At 45.8% G+C, this 20857-nt stretch overlaps 1 protein-coding gene across 1 annotated transcript; it reads left to right on the top strand.

Annotated features, from left to right (window-relative positions):
• Positions 1 to 4465: 4465 nt before the first annotated feature.
• Akap5 (A-kinase anchoring protein 5) lies at positions 4466 to 12758 on the top strand. Its single transcript, XM_048415650.3, is given in 3 exon segments — positions 4466 to 4598; positions 6992 to 8013; positions 8015 to 12758. Coding segments are annotated over 2 exon segments (1905 nt in total). The 5' UTR covers positions 4466 to 4598; positions 6992 to 7212; the 3' UTR covers positions 9119 to 12758.
• Positions 12759 to 20857: the final 8099 nt, after the last annotated feature.

Here is a 20857-nt window from a genome sequence, read left to right as displayed (position 1 = left end):
AGCATTGCCCACTCTTCCAAAGGTCCTGAGTTCAATTCCCAGCAACCACATGGTGGTTCACAACCATCTGTAATGAGGTGTAGTGCCCTCTTCTGGCCTGCAGGCATACACACACATAGAATATTGTATACATGATAGATAGATATTTAAAAAAAAAAAAAGGATGCAGACTTCCTCCATCCTGCCAAACATTGGGGAATTAGATCCTTAATACTGGAAAGAATAGTGGACAAATAAATATAGAGGGGGGCGAGAGTTAAAAGACCAATTATTTTTAATTCACTTTATTTTCATATGTGTGGATACCGGTAGAAGCTAAAAGAGGGTATTAGACCCCCTGAAGCTGGAGTTATAGGTGTTCATGATCATGAGCTTCCTGACCAGTGCTGAGAACCTGGCTTGGGTCCTCTAGAAGAGTAATGAGTGCTCTCAACCATTGAGGAGCTATTCAGCCCCTAAAGTTTCTTTTCTTTTCTTTTATTATTGGAGGTATAATATATCTCTGACTATGAAGACCAGGCTGAGATCCTCCTGCCTCTGCCTCCCAAAGTGATGGGATTTAAAGACATGTAATTTTAATTTTGGGTTTTTTTTTGGGGGGGGGAACTGTTTATTTATAAGATTTTGAGCTAGGTGTGATGGTACTTGCATTTCATCCCAACACTCAGGAGGCAGAGGCAGGTGGGTCTCTGAGTTTGAGGACAGCCTGGTTGGTTTACAGAGCGAGTTCCAGGACACCAGGACAACCTGGGCAACATAGAGAAACTGTCTTGAAAAAAAACCAAAAATGGAAGAAAGAAAGAAAGAAAGAAAGAAAGAAAGAAAGAAAGAAAGAAAGGCCAAAAGATTAATTTTTAATTATGTGTTTGTATCAGTATGGGGGAACGTGCTGGTGCCCATGGAGGCCAGTGGCATTGGATCCCCTGGAGCTGGACGGTATTTGTGAGCCACTTGACATGGGTTCTGCCAATACAGCAGCACACCTGTCACCTTATTGCAAAGACTCTGCTCTCTGCCGCCTCTCAGCAGTTCTAGAAGACAGCTCCTACCAAACTGTACAAAGTAGAAGACTGGGTCCATTCTGCTTCCCTCCAGAAGGAAAGTATATGAAAGTTTTAAAAAGAGATGAGGTCGTGGTGGCTGCTGGGCAATCCTGAAGGGCAAGGATTTTATGCTACTGATTCTTGGATCTTTGCCTGAAGATGCCACAAGTACAGAGGCTATTTCCATAATGAAGGAAGGCTTAGGATACCTGCAGCTACGTGTACAAAATGCCTATAGAAATATCAGTGTGAAGGGGACGTGCCTGTGTCGCCAGGGCAAGTCCCATCCCTTCACCACGGGACTAGCAGTCCACCAGATCCGCTGGCCCCCAGTCTTATCTTCAGGCGCTCCCCTCTCCATATTGGTAGGATCCCTGAGAGGCAGACTGTGCCTCCTGATTGCTCCTCGGGGGCCGTGCACGGAAGACATATATACACATAGTTTAAGCATGACAGCAGTATGCCTGTGCTGCCAAGTAAGGCACTTGGCTTTGTGTTGGCTCCCTGCAGCTCTCATGGTGCCCGCAAATGGATCAAACCCCCCGGACCTGGAGCCACTGCTTCGTTAGATGGTGTGCCAGAGGAAGGTACGTGGAAGACTGGTTCTGAGAAAGGTTGAAGAACTTAAGAATTGTTAACAAGGAGCTGAGACCACTTTGGTAGATAAAAGCCTGGACCGTGTGGATGGGGACCAGAATGAAGAGATCATATATTCGATTCAGTACTGTTCAGAGGCATATGTAGGCTACTTTATTGGCACGTTGTATCTGTGACATTAATAAGATTAGCTGTAAGGAGGATAGTTCCTCATCAGATTGGAGAGGTATTTATAGCTCATTTCCTAATTATATAATTCAAATCGAGTAGTAGGCAATAATAATACAGTAATAGCTTAGCAGTCTTGTCACTTAAGTGTGTTTAGGAATGACAGGTTTCTTTTTCTTTCATGCATGAGGTGCGGAGTGCATTGTTCAAACATCTGGCATCGGGTTCTAGTCACATCCTAAAGAAAAGCCACAAATGCGGAATTTTATTTATAGTGATATTCTCTCTTCTGGGTGTGTGTTGTTGTGTGTGTGTGTGTGTGTGTGTGTGTGTGTGTGTATACGTGCATGAGAGGTGTCGGCTAAGTTATTGAGCATATAAATCATATTTTCCCTTAGAAGATAAATCCGGCTCTTAAATGTGTTCATCTCCTTTTTAGGAGCAAAGCAGGTAGGAGAGCTACAAGTTTCTAAGATTCTCTTTATTGCTGGGGTTTTAAAGTGGGGCTTGCTATGTAGCATAGCCTGGCTAGGGACTTGGCATCCTCCTGCTTCAGCCACCCCAGTCCCGGGATTGCACTGCCACCCCTGGCGCCAGCTGCTTTCTAACAACAGCTGTGCTACCCTGTCCTTCTCGGAACCAGCCTTCTTTTGCTTCTTTTCCTAAATGACTGCCAACTCCCAGGTCTGCTAGATGGGTGCTGACGTCACAGCACCTCTACTGCTTGAGTGGCATGGATTTCTCCCAGCTTGTTTCAAGTTCGAGATGACGTAGAAGCAGGGTTAACATAACCTACATGGGGATAAAAAGACCATTTCCACTTGCCTGTGTTTGCTGAATCAAGTTCATTTTGGTTTTTGAGACAGGGTCTCGTGTAGCCCAGTCTGACCATAGACTCCCTATGTAGCCAAGGATGGCTTTGAAAGTCTCATCCTACCATCCCTACCTCTTGAGTGCTGAGACCACAGGCATGTTTTAGCATGTCCAAACTCCAGGCTTTGTGCATGCCAGGCAAATGCTATACAAACTGAGTGACTTCTTAGGCCCCCTCAATGGTGCATGTGCATGAGTGTGTGTGTGTGTGCCCATGAGTGACCTGAAATATGCTGGGAATTGAACTCTGGTCCTCTGCCAATCAGGAAGAACTCTTAACCTCTGAACATCTCTGCAGCTCCCTCCTTCGAACTCCATAATTACAGCTTGCCTGTATCTGATTTTCCTGTGTTACATACAGTTCTTATCACTAACTTTTAATCTACAAGCTTAACTTAGAATTTTATCAGTTTTGTGTCCCAAGAATTTATTCCTTATCAAGTCTTGGTGGAGTAAGTCTAGACTAGAAATCTTAGGAAGGGAAAATATTTTCCTAGAAAAACCATCCCCAAGTGGACGTCCGAGATTAACCCTCCCAGAGATCTCGGTCCCCTCAAGAAAAAGGGAAGGGATCTTGTTCTTGCACGTTCCTGGGGCTTCTGAGCTCTGGGCCAGGAAAAGCCCTGGAGGAGGCTGGAATGTCATTTCTAGGACCTTAGCTGAAGCTCTTGAAAACACCCCAAGCCATTGGCCCTGAGCTGTGGGAGCCACACCTGTGTGCACAGAAATGTATGTGTGCTGTTTTTCACCCGACGCGACACCTTCCTGCTCCGGAGTGTGGACTCTGCCTGCACCCTCTGCTCCAAATGGGGCTGGAATGGCAAGAGCCCTTATCTACATCCCCACTTGAGAGGAACGCGGTGAGCAACCCCTAAGAAATGCTAACGAAACTGTGCTTCTGATGTGAGACGTCAGATGGGGGGGTGTTCTATGCGCCCCTCAGTTGTGCTCTATGATGACCACATCCCTCCAGCAGACCTCAGCTTGGCCTCTGCAGGTCTGGGGTCCTGTTTGACAGAGCTGTTTTTGTTTCAGTTTCTTACCATATCCATAACTTTCTCTCTACCCAGATGTGGCTCCCGAGGCAGAGGTGGGTAGATCTCTGTGAGTTGGGTGCCATCCTGGTCTACATAGTGCCAGGTCGGCCAGAGCTAGATACTGAGACCTGTCTCAAAATATTTTATTTTCCAGACGACCCCTTATGATTCTCTCAAGGTTATGAGCCTTGCTTTTTAATTTTATTTTTAGTTATGGAGGGAGAGTGGGCATGTGCATGCGAGTGTATTTTGCCCACAGAAGCAAGATATCCCTGTAGAGTTGGTTACAGGTGGTTGTGAGCCGCCTGATGTGGGTGCTGGGGATCGAACTCGAGTCCCCTGGAAAAGGAAATAGGTGCTGCTCACCGCTGAGCCATCTTTTCCACCCCATCAATCTTTCTTTGATGATAAACTGTCTACCTTGTTTTTAATGTTCGAGAGGAATTTATGGTGGGCGCCTCGCATTTTCAAACGGGCTTTTTTTTTTTTTTGCGACTGTGAGTCTCAGGAAATGAGGGGTCCTCTCCTCTCTTCTCCTTGCGGTCCTCCTGCTCTGCCTTGCTGGTCCCTCACCCAGACCCTGATGTCATTATGCAGCGGGGCTGCGTACGGGGCGGGAGCACGAAGGTCTCTTCCAGGCGGCCGGGCAGTCTGCTGGCAGGTGGCTGGCTGGGTTTACCCCGCCCCCGGCCCTCGCCCCGCCCCGCTGCTCCGCTCGCATTGGCGCCGCCAGCTGTCTCTCTCCGCACTGGGGAGGGGGCGCGCGGCTGCGGTCCCTCTGCAGAGGTATGCGCGCTCCGCGGCTTCCGGAGCTCCCCGTTGTTTGAGCCCTTGCGCCCCGACCTCGGAACAGAGCTGGCCCGAGACCGCGACGCTCTGGGTAAGTGGAGGCAGGACCAGAGGCTCTGGGTCAGGATCGGATGCACTGAGTCCCTGGTGGGCAGGTGACGGCGGCGGCATACCCGGGGTTCGGGTCACCAGACAGCGAGGGGCGCGGACTGCAAGGTCGCCTGGTCCTCCGGCGTCTCCAGGTGGGTGACTCTGGGCAGTTCTGCCGTCCGCTCGCTTCGCACGCGGTGCTGCTGGAGTCTTGGCACCGACTACCTAGCCTTTTTCCTTCTTCAAGGCTTTTTGGGGAACTGTGATTCTCGGCTCCGGTCTATGATAATTCTGCAGATAGCTTAAAGCTGGCCTATCTCTTCCACGCCTCCGGTATTTTCCTTTCTGAGCACTTTCTCCTGAGCCCTGTCTCTTGCACAGGGGTGTCAAGCCTGGAGGATAGAGTCCTTCCTCCAGGAGGAAGCTTAGCGGTTCGTGTCTGGTGCTGGGGAAGGTTCCTTGCTCTTGCTGCCCAAGAAGGGGAAAGGGTGGTGGTTGTTTTCTGTGGCCTTAGACATGAGATTCTGCTAGCGAAGGAGAGCAGGGACGTTAAGGTTTCCAAGGCGATCGTGCTCCACTCGAAGGTAAAGGCGAATCATTTGCAGTCTTAACAGTCTGCAAAGTTTTAACTTCTGCTGGCTGCATCCTTTCCGTGCCTCGGATACACTTGTTGGGGTGCTCATTTCTACAGTGATGTACATTCAGAGAAGCCTCTCATGCAAACCCCTAGGCCATTCAGGTTAGTTTCAGATACTTTCTGGATATGATGGCATTTAAATATTTCTTCTATCCGTACATCCTCTGCTTAGAAGGAACACTTGCTCAGGCTTGGAGCCCTTAAGACCGGGCTCTAGTGCTTATAAAGGGTGTGTGAGGAGAGACTGTACGTGGTTTTTGGTTCCATCATTATTCTAGAATTTTATATTTCTTTGCAGGAAGATGAAACGTGCAATACCTACCCCCCCCCCCAAAAAAAACCTCCTTAGATCTTAAAGTGATTTTTCAGGGTTCCAGTTCTACAGAGAATTAGGAGCTGGTACCCAAATGAGAGAGCAGTGAAAAATTTACATGCGAGCAGAATAATTTGCCTAACTTAGGACATCTGTCAACTAAAATCCATAGAATTGTTGGGTAATCACCCTATGTCCCCATTCTTTAAGCCATTCTATTCTGTAGATTGATATTTTTGGGTGGCACTGGGGATCAAATCCCTTACCTCGTGGCATGCTAAACCAATGCTCTATCACTGAGCTCTGTGCCCAGATCCAAAGCATAGTTTTACGCTTTTGTCTCTTGAGATAGGGTCTCACGTAGCCAGCACTGGCCTCAACTACACTATATAGCTGTGGATGACCTTGGCTCATGCTCCTGCCTCCACCTCCCACACGCTGGAATGGCAGTCGTGCACCACCGCGACCAGCCTCGGATGCGAGTTTTAAAACGCTCCACTGTCTCACGGAACTAAAGCACGGGCTTCAGAAGCAGGCAGTCTCGGGCTAAATCTGAGCACTGTGGCTGACTAGCTTTGTAATCTCAGGCAGGCTGCTTAACTGCAGATGGAGATCTCACCACCTCCTCACTCCGGGGTACTGTGGTGCAGGTTAGAGATGCCTGTGAAAGTGCTCCACGCCGCCTCGTACACAAGAGTTGCACAAGCAGTGTTGGCTATGACCTCACTTACTTACCTCCAGCTCTGCGCAGTTACAGCGGGAAAGTGTGAGTGGCAGACGCTTGCAGGGCGGGGGGGGGGGGGGAATGTCAGAGTTACACAACGGCTTGAGGACGGGAGAAAGACAGCAATGCTGGGTTTTTCTGAGTGTGTATGGAAAGTAGCACCTCCTTGATGGGATGTCCATTTTTAGAACAGAAACCGTATGCTACAGGAGGAAGAATACCAGAGAGTCAAGATTTCTGCTTCCAACTCTGGCTAGGACCTCATCTAGCCTAAGGCTTTCTACTCTTTCTGCACTTTCTCCACTTGGGAGCTTAGTTCTGTCATTGGATTCGACTTGATTAATCTCGAGTCATCTCTAAGTCCCAACAGTTCTTCGCTGGATGCAATGAGAAAGCAGTCCAGCTGCCCTATCACCCGGCCCTCTGTTGTTTTTTGTGTTTGCTAAACTTTCTGTGTGGGGCCATGAACAATTAATTCATGGAGAAGTCAACAAAGGAAGGGCATACGTGCAGAGTGACCTCTAACGAAGTTTTAACAAAAACGATAAAGCAAAATGGGTTCACACTGGAATCTTTTCTTCGATAGGGCAAAAGCAAGCCTCACTTTGCAGCCATGATTGTTCCGGTATGTTCTGTGGAGCATATGCCCCACATGATGCAGTTTGTATGAAAAATACTAGGCTTGTGCTGAAATAAAACCCCACTCTTTTCTCTTCTCAGGTTGGTCTTTGAATAGAGAAGTTTACCCAGGAAAGAGCTTTCATTCAAAGGGGAAATTAAAGGAAGAAATCGTAAGCAACAAACAAGGCGTTTGTGTCCTGAAAAGCCGTCGAAACAGCTGTGGAGTGAAAGCAGGGTGGACACCCAGGAGAAACCGGGCTTGGTGTGATATTTTTGTCACAAAGGACTTCAAGAAGAAAAGAGAAGACGCTCCTCAGAGAATGAAAGAGTCTAGCGTAAAAATGGACAGCGGAGCTTCTGAGATTCAGATAGAAACGAAGGAAGAAAAGGAGCCGGGGGCTGTGTGTCCTCAGAAAGAGAGGCAGGAAAGGAACAGAGCCACGCTCTGCTTCAAGAGAAGGAAGAAAGCAAGCAAGATGAAGTCTAAGGTTGCTTCCAAGACCACCGAGGGGACCAAGACATGTCCTCCAGAAGCCGGGGCCTCTGATCAGCCACAGCCAGCCGGGGCCTGGGCCTCCATCAAACGCTTTGTGACACCTGGGAAAAGGTCAGAGTCTTCGAAGAAGCAGAAGCCATCTGCAGCTGAAGTACAGCCCGAGGATGCAGCTCTTCCTAAGAAAAAGGCAAAATCCAGACTTAAGATTCCTTGCATAAGATTCTCAAGAGGGGCAAAGAGAAGTCGTCATTCTAAACTCACAGAAGACGCAGACTACAACACTGGAGTCCAGCAGAGAGGGACTGACGATTTGGAGACAAAACCCCAGACCCAACCGGCTGACCGGACAAGCCAGGCTAAGTCCACACAGGGCCCACAGGAAGGTGTGTTGGTGGAAGATGGTAAAGATGTCCAAGAACCGCAGGTCAGCCGCAACACCACATCTGGAGAGAATGTGATTTCCGTAGAACTGGAATTAAAAGATGAGTCTTCTGCTATTCAGATGGGAACTCCCGTGCTGGAAAAGGAAGCTGAAGTGATTAAGGAAAAACCAAGTGTACAGGCGCAGCAAGCAAGTTCAGAAGTAGACAGCCCCCATCCAGTGGCTTCTCATGTTCCCCGCCTCACCAGCCACCGCGTATCAACGTGGTGTCGACAAACCCAGTGACACCGTCCGAGACCGCGCACCCAGTGCGAAAGATGACAGAAGTAGAAAGGGTGCTGCTGAAGAAAAGAAAGCAAGTGACATTGTGCAGGGCCAGGGGGAAGAAACCCCACTGAGTCAGGCAGAGGAAGCTGCTGTCAGCCAGGCACACAAAAGTGCCGTGGGCCAGGCAAAGGAAGCTGTAGTGGCCCAGGCAAAGGAAGCTGTCGTGGCCCAGGCAAAGGAAGCTGTAGTGGCCCAGGCAGAGGAAGTTGTCATGGCCCAGGCAGAGGAAGCTGTCGTAGCCCTGGTGGAGGAGACTGTAGTGGCCCAGACAGAGGAAGCTGTCGTGGCCCAGGTGGAGGAAGCTGTCGTGGCCCAGGCGGAGGAAGCTGCTGTGGCCCACGCGGAAGAAGCTGCTGTGGCCCACATAGAGGAAGCTGTAGTGGCCCAGGCGGAGGAAGTTGTAGTGGCCCAGGCAGAGGAAGCTGCTGTGACCCAGACGGAGGAAGCTGTCTTGGCCCAGGCAGAGGAAGCTGCCATGACCCAGGTAGAGGAAGCTCTCGTAGCCCAGATGGAGGAAGCTCTCGTGGCCCAGACAGAGGAAACTGTCGTGGCCCAGGCAGAAGAAGCTGTCGTGGCCCAGGTGGAGGAAGCTGCCGTGGCCCAGGCGGAGGAAGCTGTTGTGGCCCAGGTGGAGGAAACTGTAGTGGCCCAGGCAGACGAGGCTACAGTGGCCCAGGCACCAGATCTGAAAGAAAATGGAACTGACACAGAGAAACCCAGATCAGAGGAATGCAAAAGAATGGAGCCAATTGCTATTATCATTACAGACACTGAAATCAGTGAATTTGATGTTAAGAAATCTAAAAATGTCCCTAAGCAATTCCTAATTTCAGTGGAAAATGAGCAAGTAGGGGTTTTTGCTAATGATAGTGATTTCGAAGGGAGAACTTCAGAACAATATGAAACACTCTTAATAGAAACAGCCTCTTCCCTCGTCAAGAATGCCATCCAGTTGTCTGTAGAACAGCTGGTTAATGAAATGGTTTCCGAGGATAATAAAATAAATGCTCTGTTACAGTGACTTCGTTTCCAGATCATGGGAAAGGGAAAAAAAAAACTTTAAAGATGAATTATTTTATACATTTGTGACACTTCTTTCTCAGTCATAAATTCCATCTGTGGAATTTAAAGGTACGGTTCCAACCCGGAAGGGCTGAAGAATAAATGAAGTTTATAAACTCACCCAAACACAGTCGCTTCTGACTGGAAGGAGTCAGCCCAGATCACAGGACGCAGTGACATACAGGAAGGTGCAGAAGTGACCGGCGATGAGTCCTTTGAGGAAGGCCACTTACTGAGCCCTGGGTATGCTGTACGCTCCCTGCTGTTCGCTACCGTCACGAAGTCTGGGTTTTTTTCTGATGGGTCGACCCTGTGTAAAGGCGAACGCTGCCTTCGCTTTTCTCTTACAGTATATTTTCTAACGGTGAGTCAGGTGAGGGGGTTTCTAGTCCCGCACAAGCTCCTTTCAAAAGCCATTCACAGGTTCCTTCCGCCAGGCGGGTAGTTAAAGAGTGTGTAAGCGTGGCAACCAGGAGAGTGTTTTCTTCTCACCCCTCTTCTGCCCAGCAGACTTGTATATACCCATCTCTGTGTGGACTATCTGCTGAGACGTTAGAACCAAATACATAAAGGGAATAGTATGTTTCATCCAGAAGGCAAACTTGCCAGACGACGGAGGATTCCCTCTAGTGAAACGACTTCTGGAGGCCCAGGAAAACCGTAATATCCTTGTGAAAGTATTTCTTCTTGGCCAAACGGGAACTATGTATACAACTGAATAAAAAGTCAAAATTCATGCTGAAGCATAGATTTTTTCAACACCAGTGTTTTTTCGATGTGTCTAGCCATGATAGTGTTACATGCTTCTCAGCCCCGCGGGTTAGGGTTCATACTGTACAGCACCCCGCTCCACTATCGAACCCAAGTGATGATGTTAAAGGCCGTGCGGACGGGACGGTGGCTGATGGAGGAGAGCATCCTCCGGAGGCATGAGCACCAATGGTTTCCATCTGCTCTGCACTTCACAGTGATGATGAACTGCATATGTGTACATTGCTTTGTTTTGTAAATACATATTGTGATCTCTTACAGAAGTAACCAACGTGGCTTTGGAATTTAACAAAATGGTGGATGTTTAGCAAGATTCTTTGCTGGAATGTGAAACTCTTTTCTTCAGGCTTGCCTGTCTTTATGTTTTCAATGGGCGATGGGGGCATCATTCAATTTAGAAAGATAAAAACACACGGCTGCCCCTCAATACATTTCTTTTAATTGTGTACCTTTTAGACATGAAACCAAATCACTGCTAAATCATCTTTGAGAGAATAACCCACTGTGTATGGTGCTAATAGACTTGTATAGCTACCAGCAAATATGTTTAAAATGAACAGTTTTAAATGCCTGACTAAGGTTGGTGCACTTTGCAGTATTTTAAATAATCCTGTATCTATTTACTATTAGAATGGCTCCAAGCTAATATACTTGTATTAAAGTCCCTAATAATCTATTATGAATGAGAAAAAGCTATAAAATATACAGCACTTAGCAATTATTAAGGGTATTTTAGATTTGGGGATTTTGAAAAACAGAAACTAACTATGTAATTTGGGGGGTAAAAAAGTAGCCCCAAGTTTCAAGTTTTAGTGTGTGTGTGTGTGTTCCTTACACTGCTGTTTGATAAATACACCTTTGGTTAGGAGCCATTGTGATTGATTGATTGTTTTTATAAGAAAATATATTCTTCATTTTTCATTGGTTTCTCTGGCTTTTCTAGGGACTTAAAGAGAATTTCCATCTGGAAATAGAATACTTCATTCTTAATTAGTTTCTCTGGCTTCTCTGGGGACTTAAAGAGTGTTTCTATCTGGAAACAGGATGCAGAAATTCATCAGTGGGTTGCAATCTGAAATATCTGCTATGTGGCCAAATTATAGAGGAATTTGGGGTGATCCAAACTGTTCCGTTGTTATAAAAAAAAAGCAGGAATCAGATAGCTTGGAAGTCTACTATAAAATATTTTATTATGATAGGATATATTTCAAGCAGTTTGACCTGTGAAAAATATGTAGAAAGATTCTAATTCAATTTACACCCTTTTTGGCCTTAAACCAACCAGTTTAAAGGCATCAATTTAGGCATCGTTAATCACTCACAGTAATTTTAATTGAAATCTGCCTTTAATGAACATTTATCAGCTAGATTCTAATTTCTTTTTGAAGGCAGAGGGGCTTATCAGATACTTAACAATTTTTCAATGTATTATCTTCATCCCCTTAAGAGTTGAGCATTATTCACTCCACTTACAACACAGAGAATATGAGCACTTGCCTAGGTGTGTGTGTGTGCGTGTGTGTGTGTGTGTGTGTGTCACTATTCCCTTAACATTTTTTTTTCAAAGCACTTTTTAGGATATTAAAAATAGTACCTGGTAACATTTAAGTAAAGGTAGCAGAAAACAAAAGAACTTTCCAGCAGAAATCATGTTCCTTGCCACCTCCTCCACCTCCAAGAATAATGAGCATGTGGCACGAACGGAGCTCTTCAGAGAAGCTGTCTGCATAATTCTCCTCCACGGCAATGGGCTTGACAGCGCGGAGATGGCAATGATCTTAATTGGTCTACTATTTGGTGGCGTCTGAGACCCGGCTTTATTTCTGAGATGAGGTGAGGCTCTTGGCCTGTGAGAAGGGCCTGGGCCAGTCTTGCCTGTACACATGGCCCAGAGTTCGTTCCATCGGCAAATGTCTATCTTCAATTTGCCTTAATTTTTATAGTTGAGAATTTTTTAGGGGTTGTGTCAGACTTTTTAAAACAATTGTTAGACTTTCGAACCCTGTTGTTTGAAAAGATCCTTCTGTCGGCTTTACTGAGTAAGTGTGTTCTACTTCTTAGTTTAATACTAACTGCGCCAGGATTTGACTTTTCTGCCTGCCATTTTTGCATTTTTTTAATATCTTCATTTAAACTGTAGAGTTCTTTAGGTTCAAATTCCTGTCTTACTGTATAACAAAGTTTCATATACGGAATTAAAATATTCAATCTATACTGCATTTTATCACATATTTTTAACACGAATTTTTTTGTAATGATCCTTGACAAAAGTTTACTAGGATGAATCTACACAAAGTATGGGTGCCCCGATTAAGTTAGATCCAACATGTGTTAGGCTTAATGCCTATCGATGTCTTGGTAGTAGGACCTCCCACAGCTCATCCTGGGCATGGTATGTGTATGTGTGTGTGTCTGTGTTGGAAGGAAAGAAGTGGCAACAGAAGCCAGGATGGGGAAAAGCAGCCACAGACAAAGCAAAAAGATAAATGACAATCAGGGAAGTAGAAAGGGTGTTTCTGTCTGGAACGGGGGTGGGGGGGGCCTGAATATAGCGGCAGTCTGAATACAAACACTGTATTCATTCTGATTTGTGACCAGGTGCAGGAAGAAGGCCTGTATAATGCCACACATGTCAGGTCGTTGCCTGTAGAAATGTTAAGTGGATGAGCCATTAAAAAGTAAGAGTAACCATTTTGTATCCTCATTAAAATTGGTATTTCTGTGAATCAGAGGCACATATTCAAGAGATAATATTCTGTAGAGAAAAAGTTTTCAAGTTGAATTAATTCATGTACTGAGGAATACAGAATAAATGTTATATTAACTTATTTATTTTATCTGTGTCTTTAAAAAGGAATATGGTAAATTATATTCATTTCCTAAAACTGTAAAGATCACACTAACGAGAAAATTTAGTTCTATAGAAAGTTCCACTCTGGTAGGGATTACAGAGACATTTCAACCCAGGCCTAAAGGAGTTCACCTCCAGCAAAGAAATGCAAACAGAACTCTGAACAGACACTCTAAGAACAGACAGTTCTGCATGTGATGCCATCTGAACTTTGGGCGCTGGAACCCAGTGGCAAAGCGACATGCTCAGTCCCCAAGACCTCAAAACCAAATCAAACAAACAAAAGGGAAGGTTTCACTGTTTCTTACCTATTGCATCAGTTGCTTTTCTGGGGCTTTTTGGCGGGGTTTGTTTGTTGTTTTTTGAAACAGGGTTTCTCTGACTGTTCTGGAACTCACTCTGTAGACCAGGCTGGCCTCAAACTCAAGATCCAACTGCCTCTGCCTCCCAAGTGGTGGGATGAGAGGTGTGGGCCACCACCACCCAGCCTGTCTTTTCTGTATTGCTGGTCTATGAATTGTTAGTAATCCTTATGGCTTCGTAAACGAGCCACAGTGTGGAAGGGCTTATGTTAGCCCCATGGTATCAACCTCAGCTGCTTGTTTCACCAGTTTGATTTCCTCAAGCCCTCATTCCCTTCTGCTCCCACTACTGCTTTCATTGTACCGTACGACAGGCAAGCCTTGAGCATCCTCCTGCCTCACCTCCCAAGTGCTGGGATTACAGGCATGCACCCTTAGGCTTGGCCTCTGCCCTTTTCTAACTACAACTTAATGGCAATAATTGGGTCCTATGTGATTTGTAGTTTCCAAATCTCAGGACCCATTGAAGAGTTGGTAGCATTTTCAAGATCCTGAAGCTACATCTGGCTGTGTGCTTCCCTGACTGCCTGGTGTTACACAAGCACAACACAAACATAGTCAATTTCATGTTCTTCAAAATTTTGTTTTATTATTACTATCATTATTATCACTATTGTTTTAGTCTTTGTGGCAGGGTCACTCTATGTAGCCCTGCTGTCCTGGAACTCACTATGTAGACCAGGCTGGCCTCGAACTCACAGGAATCTACCTGCCTCTCTTTCCTTAGTGCTTGGATTAAAGCCGTTGGCAACACCTTACTCTCGAGGGTTTTTCAAAGGTTATTTTTGTTATATGAGACAGGGTCTGTGTAGTTCAGGCTGGCCCCAAACTTGAGGTCCTCCTGCCTCTGCCTGTACCTCGTGAGGGCTGGGGTTATGAGAATGTCACCACCCTCGGGATAAAGCTTTATGAAATAAATTTTCCTAATAGAAGGATCTTTACAGACTGTACTTGCCACCAAGAGTGCGGGTTCCCTACAGTCCCATCATGAGTTCGGGGGTGGGGTGGGGTGGAGTAAGTGCAGGTTCACATTTCATGTCACAGTCAAGTTGGCTGTGATGCACCCAGGAGACAGGTCCAAGCCATGGACTTCTTCAGGCAGCTGGTCACACTGGGTGCACCTCAGGAAACAGGATGAACAGCGGCACTCAGCTTCACTCAGCTTCTTTTCCTCTGTTTGTTCAGCACAGGGCCCCAGCTCATGGCAAGGGGCCACCCATAGTTAAAGTGGGTCTTCCCACTCCAGTAACCTGATCCACATAACCTCTCACAGATGTGCCGAGAAGCTGCCCCCTAGGTGTGGTCAATCAAAATTAGCCAGCTGGGTGTGGTGGCACACGTCTTTAATCCCAGGCAGAGGCAGGAGGATCTCTGTGAATTTGAGGCCAGCCTGGTCTACATAACAGTCCCAAGACACCCTTTACAAAAAAAAAAATTAAAAACAAATTGAGTAACCACCGCAAATGCTATCTGAGTATTGAACCTGTAGCCACTAATAAATTAATAAAAATATGGCAGGAGAAAGCGGGGCAAGGCTGGCACAGCCCACTGTGCGGCCGTACAGCCAACCTCAAAAGTGTTCACTGGTGAGCTCTGTTCCCCGAGTTGTACTGAGTATAATCTCTGGCCATTGGGGTGTTCTGTGTGTAGACACGGGGGCAGGATACATCCACACAGGTGCCGAAGAGTGGGCTTTCATGCCTTATACTTTTTTCTCAGATTAAAGCACAGAAACAGGGAGCAGGAAGGACTGTGTGTTCCTGGGAGTGCTTGCCCAGCCTGGGTGAGAGCAAAAGACCCTGGGCTTAATGCCCAGCACCGCATGAGGGATTGTGTGTGTATGTGTGTGTGTGTGTGTGTGTGTGTGTGTGTGTTATTCTGGGTGTGGTGGTGTCCACCTATAATCCTTGCACACTGAAAGCATTGACACAAGAGGACTGGGAACCCAAGGGGGAAAGAAAACCAAAAGTAAACAAATCAGGAAGCGCTGTGCTAAAGCACCTGAGCCCGCAGGCCTGGGGTGAGAGGGGGAGGGAGGGAGGGCAGGTTCAGCCTTAGAAGAGTTTTGAGTTTTCCCTCTCCCTCCAGGCCTTTGTGTGCATTAAAGAACTTTCTCTCTTGCCTTCATACTTTTAATCTACGTAGGACTTAGACTCTGGACAGCTTTCACCACAGAAAACTGTGGCAGAGCTGAATTCACAAGTTCCCTTCTTCAAAGGCCTATGAGGTACACATGGATCTCCCCTAAACCTTCCTGCAGGTGGAACAGCAGACAGCAGCAGGGATAAGGGCTGCCCGGATGTCGGGGCTCCTAGTCCCCGGAAGAGAGGGGACAAAGATCATACCAGAATTCTCCTACAGACTGCCATTCCTTCAGGTTTCTGACAGGAAGGAACACCATGGGATTGATAGCTTAAGGGATACTTTGTTATTTTGATACCATATCACCAAACTGTTTCAACAGAAAAAGGTCTAACATCATGTAAACACTGGCAGACAATTTATCTGAGGAAAGGCGGAGTCATTTCTCAAGAAAGCTCAGCTGTACAGAAACTTAAGCACTAGTCAGAGGAGAATACTAGTCAGAACACTGCAGACAGGGGGGCGGAGAGCTAAAAAGGGCAGCCGATGAGAGCTGAAACTATTAAAGGGGGACTTGGGTAGAAGTGAGGAAGGAGGGAACCGAAGGGCATCCCTGCAGGTGTCAGAAACTGTAGTTTTGAAAGGCCACCAGCTGACCTGCAGGTAGCATGTGTGGGAGGAAAGGGAAGGGGAGGCAAGGTGAATAGCAGTTCTGGCTGCTTTGAGGGAGCTCACACCGGTTTCTAGGGGCGGTGCCAGTCTGCGAGCCCAGCTGCGGTTATGACCCCTCTTCCCACCTCTTGCTTTCTGGAGGTAGCCTTTCTGACTGCGGAGAGACGGAGTCTCAGTGCGGCTCTCAGCTGTACCTCAGAGGTGGCTAAGGATGCCGAGCACTTTTTAAAGCTGACTGATCATTTGTTCTTTCTTCTGAGAATTGGCTGTTTATCATGATTTCCATTAGCCCATTTCGTGACTGGATTGCTTGTTTTTGTTTAGTGGGTATGTGTTTAGCTTTTTGAGTTCTTTCTATATTCTTGATAGTAATCCTGTCAGTTGCACAGCTAATAAAGAACTTCTCCCTTTCCGTAGATTGCCCTTTACTCTTTTCCTTTGCTACAGGACCTCCTCCTCCTCCTCCTCCTTCTGTGTTTTGAGATAGGGTCGCTCTGTGTATCCCTGGCTGTCTTGGAACTAGCTCGGTAGACCACGCTGGACTCGAACTCACAGAGATCTGCCTGACTCTGCTGTGTTAAAGGGGTGTGACACTATGCTTTGGCTGCGTAGGAGATTTTAAATCTCATGCCATCCCACGTGTCAGTACTGTTTTCTTCCTGTGCCTCTTCTGGGTACACACCCTGAACAGTTCCACATCAACATGCCACAGAGGTATTTCCACATCCATGCTGGCTACAGCACAATTCACCACAGCCAAGTTAGGGTCCTCGGTGTCCATCAATAAAGAAAATGTGGAAGACATACACAGAAGCTTCATTCAACCATAACAGACAAAACAGTCATTTGTCAGAAAATGGATGTAACTGGATATTAAGCTAAGAAAAGTAAAATGGATGCTGAAAGAAAATGAATGCTTTTGTTTCTTGGTTTCCTGCCTCACTCATATGACATAAAAGGAAAGAGGTAGGTGATCTGGGTGTGGTGGCGCATGCCCTTAATGACAGCACATGGGAGGTGGAGATGGACCCTGTGTGTTTGAAGCTAACCTGGTCTACATAATGAGTTGCAGAATAGCCTGAGCTATGTAACTGAGGGACCCTGCCCCAAAAATAGATAGATAGATAGATAGGAGATAGATAGATAGATAGATGATAGGTAGGTAGGTAGGTAGATAGATAGATAGGTAGATAGTTAGATAGGTAGATAGAAAGAGAGAGAGAGGTAGGTAGGTAGATAGATAGATAGAAGCAAAAACAACAACAAAAATTAAAAAGGAAACCATGGGTGGGGGAAGGAAATGGGAACGGATGACTATCATCAAAGCACATGATATACTTGAAGCTGACTCTATGAAACCCGCACTATGTGCAATGAATATGCCAATAAAAGAAAGAAAGAAAGGAAGGCAGGAAGAAAGAAAGAAAGAAAGAAAGAAAGAAAGAAAGAAAGAACGAACCAAGCAAGGTAGGATTTTCTTGAATGTCTCCACTTAGCTCTCAAGCAGGTAAATATTAACTGAGTTGACATGATTAGGAGAGTCAGTGTCATTGGAATAAAATCCCATGACCTTACTCTTCATGATAAGCAAAAATCCTCAGGCTTATTCAATGGAACAACTATAAGTGTGTTATCTGCTGATATGTTCCTTGTAAGTCAGATGCACAGAGGGCTGTCAAGCCGCTGTTACCTAACAGAACTGACTGTAAGGTAAGGCAGGGTCCAGAAGGAGTTCATCAAACACCAAATGAGCTGAAGGGTAATGCCAAATTGGGAAGAACACCATTTTTATGGTACACTGGTGCCATCTTTTGGCCAGATTAAAATTCACACACATTATAAATTACAATCATATTTTTCTTTTAACAGACTTTAGAGATACAATTACTTTATTTTTTGTTGTTGTTGTTGTTTATTTTGTTTTGTTTTTTCGAGACAAGGTTTCTCTGTAGCTTTGGAGCCTGTCCTAGAACTAACTCTTGTAGACCAGACTGGCCTCGAACTCACAGAGCTCCACCTGCCTCTGCCTTCTGAGTGCTGGTATTGAAGGCGTGTGCCACCACTACCTGGCCAATTGCTTTATTTATTTATTTATTTATTTATTTATTTATTTATTTATTTTTGCCAATTACTTACTTTAAACATGAGATTTAAAACTGTCTTGACTTGAAAGTGGAAGTGTACGGCTATCATCCCAGAACTTGGGAGGCTGAGGTAAGAGGACTATGTGTTTGAGGCTGGATTTTGTTGTTGATGAATACATATATCTAACTTTATTTTCCTTCTGCTGGTAGTGTGTTGTGTATGCACTTTTCAGTGTGGAAGGGCACATGTGCATGTGGGGCTGCAAACGGGTCTTTCTTCACAGCTCTCACTGAATCAATGACCTTCAGGAATCCACCTGTCCATCCATGCCCCCACCCCCCACCACATCCTTCATTTACAGGCGTGTGCAACAGCACAGGCTTTGTATGTGAGTCCTGGCGACACAAACTTGGGTCCTGATGCTCGTCAAGTGGTACTTTACCTACTAAGTCATTCCGGCAACTCTACTTCTGACTTTAATAATCCAATTTAACATCTTTTAAAAGCCAAGAAAAAGGACAGCACAAACAGGACTTTGGAATAAACATATCATGCATTCCATTGGGTCAGTATTAAGTCCAAAATGACTAGATAGACATCCCAAACTTCAGCCAGGCTGTGATGGCACATGCCTTTAATCCCAGCACTGGAGAGGCAGAGGCAGGCAGATCTCTGTGAGTTCATAAGCCCATAGGTCAGCCTGGTCTATAAGAGCTAGTTCCAGGACAGGCCCAAAGTTTCAGAGAAACACTGTCTCAAAAAAAAAAAAAAAAAAGAAAGAAAGAAAGAAAGAAAGAAAGAAAAGAAAAGGAAAAAAAGTAAAAAAAATCCTCCCAAACATTCAAACATTTATTATAAATGTAAAGCTTTTAGACCAGAGCTAATCAACCATAACTCTACTAACCCTCCAGTGGGCAGTTGAGTGGGGTAGGAATGAGAGATACCCTTTTTATTATGACCCATTCAGCAACCTTCTTGGTCTCCACCCACTAGATGCCAAAAGCAACTTTATCATGCCCTCCACCCAGGCCTAATCACCCCAAACATCTCCACATTGCCAACCATCCATATGCTGGAGGTAGCTTTGGGGGACGTTTTTATGTATATATTACTTTGCAGGACGGAACTCAAGGCCTTTTGTGCGCTGGACGAGCACTCTCCTGAGCCTCACCCACATCCCCTGCTCTAGTGTGTGCGAAGGTGCCTTTTGTTAGGTTTTGAGACAAGGTCTCCTTGCTCAGGCTGCTCTCTAAGCTGGTCCTCCCACTTCAACTTAACTTACTGGACCTATAATGCCAGCCATCACATCTGGCTTTGTTGTGGTGTTTGGGGATTAGAGTAACACTAGAATTAGCAGACTAGGTAAAAGAGACTGCCTTTATTTAACAGCTGAAAACCTGGACAGAAAGGTGACCTTCCCCTGCCTGAGACCCGTATTTTTCTAGCTTTGGGCAAAAGTGAAACCATCAGATCATTCTGGATCTGCTAGTTTGGGATTGTAACGTATTCCAGTAGCTCTTCCGGGTTTATGTCTTTTTTAGACCTAACAATAGAATTACATCATTTAGTTCCCTGGCAATCAGCTCACAGAGGGCAGCTCTTCATAAAGGCAAGAGTCAAGGTCATAGTTACGTTTTTTTGTTTTGTTTTGTTTTGTTTTGAGATAGGCACTTGCTATGTAGCCCCAAACTGGCCTGGCACTAACTAGACCTGACTGGTCTCGAACTCATGGTGTTCTTGCCATTTTCTCCCAAGTGTTTGGATTACCAGTGTGCACCACCACAGCAGCCATAACTCAAGGTAACATATACCTGCTTATCTTTTCCCTTTACTACTTTTCCCTGGGAATCCTAATATACCCTAAGAATCACTGTTGTAGACCATGTGGCTGGGGTAGAGAACAGTACAAAGCAGGAAGTAGAAGCAGACGCCTCTGAGAAATGACTAGATAGGACCTTTCTTTCCAGGTGGAACTGTCTTGGTTTGGGCAGCACTTTTCTCTTGCCAGAGGCTATGGTTGGTAAGAATTGGGCCCATTCTTGCCTTTTGCTTCATGCCTTAAGATGGGCGGAAGGACTGGCTCAGCGGCTAAGAGCAGTCCCCCTCTCCCAGAAGACCCAAATTCAGTTTCCAGCATATACATAGTGGCTCATAGCCACCCGTAACTCCATTTCCAGATCAGACACCTTCTTCTGGCTTCCACTGGCACCAGGAACCCATATGGTGCACAAATACATACGTGCAGGAAAAATACTCAGATACTGAAAACATTTTTAAGTTGCCCAACAAAGACTACTTACCTCAACAACGGTAATACCATTGGCAGAAATTGCTGTAATGTAAGATCCACAAGCCAGTATTCTGTTGTCACTAGATCAAGTCACATGTTTCCATAAAACAGCTGAAAGTCAGTTTCCACTCCAGCTGGGAGACAAATCTCGGTAGTGCACTCCTGAGGCAATTTGTGGCACGTCACCCGGAAGTAAGACCCTGCAGCGTACTGTCGTCCTACATCTGCCATGTGTGCCTGGTAATCTGAGGATTCTTTCATTAGGCCTTTTTAATTCTATAAGCTCTTAGGTTTGTTTGGGGCTTATTTTTAATTCTGTGCACGGGTATGCGCACACATAATTACAGGTACCTTGGAAATTAGGGGTGTTGGATCGTCCTGTAGTTAAGATGCCTGACAGGGTGGCTCAGTACAAATCTGGATCCTCTAGAAGAGCAGTCAGTGCTCTTAACTACTAAGGCATCTCTTCAGACTCTTTTTTTTTTTTTTTTTTTTTTTTAGAAATAAGATCAGCCTGGCCGTGATCTCACAGTCTTACTGCTTTAGCTTCCTGAGTGCTGGAAGAGATGTGTGGCACCAGGCCGG

The sequence above is a fragment of the Myodes glareolus genome, chromosome 11 (genome assembly GCF_982192425.1).
Source record: "Myodes glareolus chromosome 11, mMyoGla1.1, whole genome shotgun sequence".
Taxonomy (NCBI): Eukaryota; Metazoa; Chordata; class Mammalia; order Rodentia; family Cricetidae; genus Myodes; species Myodes glareolus.
The sequence above is the reverse complement of the archived record's forward strand: the minus strand, read 5'-3'. Positions and strand labels throughout refer to the sequence as shown.